Raw genomic sequence first — 8,228 nt, 5'->3', positions numbered from 1 at the left:
AACTGTCAGCGTCTGGGATGCCAGGGTTATGCAAATAAGAGAGAGAGAGCGGTGCTGTGCCTAGAAAAACACTCCTCTTTCACTAATCTGGCTCGCTCTTGTATCCCATTATCTCCTTCTCTGCCTCTGCTTCACTTACACCTTCCCGGTGAGGCGCCCCCTCACCTCGTCATTGCGACCGCTCCCCACACAATATGCGGCGACCGCAGATTACGCCCCATCTGCCCTATAAGACGACACCTGGCGTATAAGACGACACCCGACTTTTGAGAAGGTTTTCAGGCGTTAAAAAGTAGTCTTATATGCCAGAAAATACAGTACTTAGAAATTAATTTACAACACCTACCGTGCTCATAATAGCATCATATAGATACAGTGGATATAAAAAGTCTTCACACCCCTATTAAAATGCCTGATTTGTGCCGTATGAAAAAATAAAACTTATCAAGAAGAATCATTTCAGGACTATTCCCACCTTTAAAGGTCATCTATAATCTGTATAAATCAATTGAAAAATAAACTTAAATCTTTAAATGAGAAGGTGTGTCCAAACCTCTGAATATATATATATATATACACATATACAGTATGTATGTATGTATGTATGTATGTATGTATGTATGTATGTATGTATGTATGTATGTATATATATATATATATATATATACACACACACACACACACACACACACACACACACACACACACACACACACACACCATTCAGCCAGCTTTGTATGTGGCCACCAATGAGTCAGCTACATTTTGATGCAACTGTTAACTGACTGCTGCCCAAGTTCCCCCATACTGAAGTGCATGTTGTGACCATTGGCTGATTTTTCACGCTGACCTCTATTGGAGTGTGACTGAAGCAGGAAGTCTGGTGCAACCTGAATGATAAAAATATAACATCTCACATAAATTATGTAGTTTAGTTCTATCCCTAGATCAGTAAACAACTTTTCAGAAATATTTTGAACATTCTGCTCTAGTTAGCATATTCACCCCTTCACGACCTCCGCCGTACTATTACAGCGGAGGTCGGATCCCCTGGTTTGATGTGGGCTCCGGCGCTGAGCCCACATCAAAGCCAGGACACGTCAGCTGTTTTGAACAGCTGACATGTACCCGCCAATAGCGGCGGGTGAAATCGCGATTCACCCGCGGCTATTAACTAGTTAAATGCCGCTGTCAAATGCTGACAGCGGCATTTAACCGGCGCCCATCACATGATCAGGGGTCAGCGATGCGTCGGCAAAGTAATTAGAGGTGTCCTTGAGACCTCTATGGTTACTTGTACCGGCTTGCTGTGAGCGCCACCCTGTGGTCGACGCTCATAGCAAGCCTGTAAATCAGCTACATAGGAACGATCTGATGATCGCTGCTATGTAGCTGAGCCGATCCAGTGGTGCCAGCTTCTAGCCTCCCATGGAGGCTATTAAAACATGGCAAAAGTTAAAAAAAAAGTTTTAAAAAAAAATGAAAAAAAATAAAATATAAAAAGTTTAAATCACCCCCCTTTCGCCCCATTCAAAATAAAAAAAAAAATAAAAAAAAAATCAAACCTACAACAAATTTGGTTTCGCCGTGTTCAGAATTGCCGAATCAATAAAAAGAAAAAAAAAAGGATTAACCTGATCGCTAAACACCGCAGCGAGAAAAAAAATTCGAAACGCCAGAATTATATTTTTTGGGTTGCCCCGACATTGCACTGAAATGCAATAACGGGCGATCAAAATAACGTATCTGCACCAAAATGCTATCATTAAAAACGTCAGCTTGGCACGCAAAAAAATAAGCCCTCAACCGACCAGAGATCCCGAAAAATGGAGACGCTACGGGTATCGGAAAATGGCGCAATTTTTTTTTTTTTTTAGCAAAGTTTAGAATTTTATTTTACCACTTCGATAAAACGTAACCTAGACATGTTTGGTGTCTATGAACTAGTACTGACCTGGAGAATCATAATGGCAGGTCAGTTTTAGGATTTAGTGAACCTAGCAAAAAAGCCAAACAAAAAAACAAGTGTGGGATTGCACTTTTTTTGCAATTTCACCGCACTTGGAATTTTTTCCCCTGTTTTCTAGTACAAGACATGCTAAAACCAATGATGTTGTTCAAAACTGCAACTTGTTCCGCAAAAAACAAGCCCTCACATGGCCATATTGACGGAAAAATAAAAAAAGTTATGGCTCTGGGAAGGAGGGGAGTGAAAAACGAGAACGCAAAAACAGAAAAGGGAAAGGTCGTGAAGGGGTTAAGGGATATTCTCTACTTCTACATCAGGAATATGTGGATATCACATAAATGTGGATCTCACCCCTGGCTCTGTAAATACATTTATTGCAGGGATTCTCAAGACAATGAGGATCCCTGAAGAGGATTGAGCATTTGCATACAATTGCTCCAAATATTAACTAACACTTCTTTTTTTTAATTTCTTTTGCAGGATGTGGAGAAGTCTAGAGAAATTTTGGTGAATGGGGTGTCAGAATTAGGCATGTGCTTACAGAAGTCCTGGACAGCCATCCTAATCGAATAGTATGGGCATGACCAACAGTTTGATAACACATGCAGAGATCCAACCTTAATCCAGCTAAGCAAAACCAATCAAGGCAATAATACATTATAATGGTGACCAGTGGAGACCAATATACCTCCTGTTTTTAATGCTATTTGTTCAGTGCTCCATCCTGCCCAGAGCACATACAGCCTCATTCAAATATCACTATAAACTTACCTGGAGCAGCCAGTGCCAGGCAGCAGCTGCCAAGGCAAACAGGATCATGGGGTGCATTAAAAGAGGTCTGGATACACATGATGAGAGCATTATACTGCCTCTGTACAAATCCCTAGTTAGACCGCACATGGAGTACTGTGACCAATTTTGGGCACCGGTGCTCAGGAAGGATATAATGGAACTAGAGAGAGTACAAAGGAGGGCAACAAAATTAATAAAGGGGATGGGAGATCTACAATACCCAGATAGATTAGCGAAATTAGGATTATTTAGTCTAGAAAAAAGACGACTGAGGGGCGATCTAATAACCATGTATAAGTATATAAGGGGACAATACAAATATCTCGCTGAGGATCTGTTTATACCAAGGAAGGTGACGGGCACAAGGGGGCATTCTTTGCGTCTGGAGGAGAGAAGGTTTTTCCACCAACATAGAAGAGGATTCTTTACTGTTAGGGCAGTGAGAATCTGGCATTGCTTGCCTGAGGAGTTGGTGATGGCGAATTCAGTCGAGGGGTTCAAGAGAGGCCTGGATGTCTTCCTGGAGCAGAACAATATTGTATCATACAATTATTAGGTTCTGTAGAAGGACGTAGATCTGGGGATTTATTATGATGGAATATAGGCTGAACTGGATGGACAAATGTCTTTTTTCGGCCTTACTAACTATGTTACTATGTTACTTCCAAAGTCACATTTTCCGCAATAGCGCAGTTTTAGTTTAATAAAAGGTAAGAATTAACTAGTGTTCTTTTAACATACCTGCACATGCTATCAATTTGGGTGTGCGTATGTGTGCGGAAATGTTGGAAGGGGATGTGCAAGAGCGGACAGATTCCCTTTAAGTGGTGTGATCATCCGTTCAAATGCCCATCAGCCCCCATGACACTATGGCTGCCAACAGGTTCACATAGTATCTTAGTAGACCTGTGAAGCCCAGCCATCGGCTGTTTCTCATAGGAGACAATGTTCTTCACTATATACTCTAATACAATAGTATATCAGTATATAACACAAGTGATCAAACAATTGCAAGTTATAAAAAAAATGTACTGACTGAAGAATCATGTTGCCAGGTCATTTTTTTCCATTCTTCAGTACATGATCTGGTAAAATGAAAGGTTATTTCAAAACTACCATTTGTCCTTAAAAAAAAAAAAAAAAGCCCTTATGTGGCTACATTGACGAAAATTAAAAAAAAAACAAAACAAAAACAAAAAAATAACAAAGCATTATGGCTCTTGGAAGAAGTGCAGAAAAATAAAAACTTTCGAAAGCCAATAATGGCTGCATCATTAAGGAGTTAATAGTACACAAATGCTTAAAAACACAAATAATAATAAAAAGCACATGCACATTTGGAAACAGGATAAAAGGAGGATACTGTGAATCTCTACTGATTCCGAGTGGACCATATGGCCATGGAAGCTCGCACTGCCTACATTTTCCCCCCACAGACAAAGAAGGGATTGAGAGTTGAAGGTAGAAAGAAAAAAAAAAAAAAAACTTTCTGGCTGATGAAGCTGTTGTCTGGATGCAATGATCCCACATCTCAAGGCTTTATTCCAGGCTCCGACTGAGACGTGATATGTCATATGATTAGCAACTTTCATATTTACAAGGGTAATAGAAGCTGCTAGGCTTTAGAAAAAGGCGAGAGAAAGAAGGGGCATATGCTAAAATGGATTTTGCATTTGAAAGAGAGAAAAGAGATTGGATAAATACACTTAAACGAGGATTTAGTTTTCCTCCTGTTGAGCTGTAATGGATTGTTGATTGAGATTTAAAAAGGGACTATACGGAGATGTCAACAGTAATTTACAGAAGAGAATTCAATGGTCCTAGATTTCGTTTTTATTAATTTTTAAGCCCCTTACTTCAAAATAATTGAACACTGTTAATACATTGAAGAAACTTTTCATAGAAAGGAATACCCCAACCACTCTGCAATAATAAAAGCACAGCAGAAATCTACGGTAATTACATAAAAATTAAAACTTCTATTTTTTGTAATTTCTGATCTACATTTCCAGGTAAAAGCTATGAGAAAATAATATTGCTAAACCTTGCTAAAAAATACACAAAACTAGCCGCGCAGCTATATACACAAGGAATACTCTAGCGCCACCTAGTGTTAAGTATACAATTTATTACATTGCTTCCTCGTCTATATACATAAAAACATACTAGCAAACCAAATAACAGTTTAATGAAATATCATAAGATATCATAAGACAATTCAGAGACTCACTAGATAGGCAAGTTATTACTGTTTAAAAGAGAACGAGTTACCATAGATGTGATGTGGATCTTACCAACCATAAAAACGAAAAATAATAAATAAATAAAGTAAATTGTAAAATGTTCAGTTTTAAACTGGACAAGACTCACTGGAGACCAAGTGTTAATATGAACAAACATGACAAACATCAAAGCAGACTGGATTAGCGTCACTTTCACATAGATCCAGTAGTAGAAGATTAAAGAGCCTTCTTCTGGTTTTCATTTATGTCTGGGGAAAAGATTTAATTGAAAAACGTTATATGTACCATACTCTGAATATGCATGCTCAAATTGGAACAATACAGTGGATGGCTACATCTTAGTATCAGCATATGAATATGGTCTGGCTTTTATTTATTGATAAATTCCATCATATGTATCACAAACAGTTACCTTAACCCCTTAGTGAAAGATTCCGGACCAGGCCAATATATTGGAAATTCCCCAAAAGTGATACCATTTTAAAAACCGCACCCCTTCAACACAAACTGCCTGCAGGAGATTTTTTTTAACCCTCTTCAGGTGATACAGAAGAATTAAAAAAAATAAATTGCAAATTTTCCTTTAAAATGTTGCTTTAGCCCCACTTTTTCCATTTTTACAAGGAATAGCATGAATAATAATAATAATAATCTTTATTTTTATATAGCGCTAACATATTCCGCAGCGCTTTACATTTTGCACACATTATCATCACTGTCCCCGATGGGGCTCACAATCTAAATTCCCTATCAGTATGTCTTTGGAATGTGGGAGGAAACCGGAGTGCCCAGAGGAAACCCACGCAAACACGGAGAGAACATACAAACTCTTTGCAGATGTTGTCCTTGGTGGGGTTTGAACCCAGGACTCCAGCGCTGCAAGGCTGCTGTGCTAACCACTGAGCCACCATGCTGCCCTCATGAAGAAATTAACCCCACAATTTGTTACCCAGTTTCTCCTAAGTGCACTGATACCCACATGCAGTCAGAAACCTGAAGGACCCGGAAGGGAAGGAGCACCATTTGAATTTTGGAACACAAATTTGGCTGAAAGATTGCAGGCGACATGTCACATATGCAAGTCCCCTAAGGTGCCCCAACAGCAGAAACTCCCCACAAGTGAACCCATTTTGGAAACTACACGCTTTAAGGATTTTATCCAGGGGTATAGTGAGCATATTGATTCCACATGAACTATGTGTGGTAACATTAGGTCATGATATTGATAATGTTCATTTTTTTCATGGAAATGGCGGTTTGGCTACATGGCAGGGCTCACCAAGGAAAGAGCACTACTTGATTTTTGGAGCATAAATTTGTCTGCAATAGATTGTGAATGCCATGTTGCATTTGTAGAGCCCCCTGACACATTGAAACAGCAGAAACTCTCCAAAAGCGACCCCATTTTGGAAACTAGACTCCTCATGAAATTCGTGTAGGGGTGGACTGAGCATTTTTAACCCCTTCCCGATCTGTGAGGCCTATGTGGCGTCATGGCAGGATCGCGTACCTGCAGATCGGGTGAAAGGGTTAACTAAAATTTCATCCGACCTGCAGGGACAGGGGGAGTGGTACTCAAGCCCGGGGGGGGGGGGGGGCGGGGTTATTTTTTGCCCCCACGTGGCTACGATCAGTCTGATTGGCTTTTTGACTTTCACAAGCCAATCAGAGCAATTTGTAATATTTCACCTATGAAACTTGGTGAAATATTACAATCCAGCCATGGCCGATGCTGCAATATCATCGACCACGGCTTGAGACCGCGATCTGCTCACGCCACCAACTTCCAAAATGGCCGGCAGATTCATTCCAGGCACATTTTGACCATTGTGATAGAACCTATCAATAAAAAAAAATAGTAAATAAAGCCCCCCCTTTATCACCCCCCCCTTTATCACCCCCATAGGTAGGGAAAATAATGAAATAAAGAAAATATATTTTTATTTTTCCACTAGGGTTAAGGTTAGAATTAGGGTTGCAATTAGGGGTAGGGTTCAATTAGGGTTAGAATTAGACTTAGGGTTAGAATTAAGCTTAGGATTAGAATTAGGCTATGTGAACACGGTACGGATTGGCCGCTGCGGATTTGTGGCAGTTTTCCATCAGGTTTACAGTACCATGTAAACCTATGGAAAACCAAATCCGGTGTGCCCATGGTGCAAAAAATACCGTGCGGAAACGCTGCGTTGTATTTTCCGCAGCATGTCAATTCTTTGTGCGGATTCCGCAGCGTTTTACACCTGTTCCTCAATAGGAATCCACAGGTGAAATCAGCACAAAACACACTGGAAATCCACTGTAAATCAGCACATAAAATGCAGTGCGTTTTACCTGCAGATTTTTAAAAAACGGTGCGGAGAAATCCGCACACAAATCCGCAGCGTGGGCACATAGCCTTAGAGTTAGGGTTGGAACTAGAGTTAGGGTTGGAATTAGGGTTAAGATTAGGGGTGTGTTGGGGTTAGGCTTGTGGATAGGGTTATGGTTGGGATTAGGGTTGGTGGTGTGTTGGGGTTAGGGTTGTGGTGGGGTTAGGGTTTTGATTACGGTTATGGTTAGAGATGGGATTAGGGGTGTGTTGGGGTTAGTGTTGCAGTTAGAATTTCCACTGTTTAGGCACATCAGGGGGTCTCCAAACGCGACATGGCACCACCATTGATTCCAGCCAATCTTGCATTCAAAAAGTTAAATGGTGCTCCCTCCCTTCCGAGCCCTGACGTGCGCTCAAACAGTGGTTTACCCAAACATATGGGGCATAAGCGTACTCAGGAAAAATTGCACAACAACTTTGAGGGTCTAATTTCTAGAGGAAAAAAAAAAAAGATTTTTCATTTTCACGGCTCTGCGTTATAAACTTCTGTGAAGCACTTGGGGGTTCAAAGTGCTCACCACACATCTAGATAAGTTTCTTGGGGGTCTAGTTTCCAAAATGGTGTCACTTGTGGGGGAGCTCCAATGTTTAGGCACACTGGGGCTCTCCAAACGCGACATGGTGTCCGCTAACGATTGGAGCTAATTTTTGATTCAAAAAGTCAAATGGCGCTCCTTCCCTTCCGAGCCCTGCCGTGTGCCCAAATAGTGGTTTACTCTCACATGTGAGGTATTTGTGTACTCAGGAGAAATTGCCCAACAAATTTTAAGATCCATTTTATCCTGTAGCCCACGTTAAAATGAAAAAATTGAGGCTAAAAGAATTTATTTGTGAAAGAAAAGTACTTTTTCAT

General features: G+C 40.4%; 1 protein-coding gene across 1 annotated transcript in view; it reads right to left on the bottom strand.

The window, feature by feature from the left end:
* Positions 1–4,271: 4,271 nt before the first annotated feature.
* Positions 4,272–8,228, bottom strand: part of ZGRF1 (zinc finger GRF-type containing 1) — a 149,851-nt gene continuing 145,894 nt past the window's right edge. Inside the window, exon 27 of the mRNA XM_069743830.1 lies at positions 4,272–5,252. Coding sequence (XP_069599931.1) covers positions 5,247–5,252 — 6 coding nt within the window. The 3' untranslated portion in view covers positions 4,272–5,246. The remainder of the gene's footprint in view (positions 5,253–8,228) is intronic.

This window comes from Ranitomeya imitator, chromosome 1 (assembly GCF_032444005.1).
Source record: "Ranitomeya imitator isolate aRanImi1 chromosome 1, aRanImi1.pri, whole genome shotgun sequence".
In the NCBI taxonomy this organism is placed as follows: domain Eukaryota; kingdom Metazoa; phylum Chordata; class Amphibia; order Anura; family Dendrobatidae; genus Ranitomeya; species Ranitomeya imitator.
Note: the sequence above shows the minus strand (reverse complement) of the source record. Positions and strands in the feature narration are given on the sequence as shown.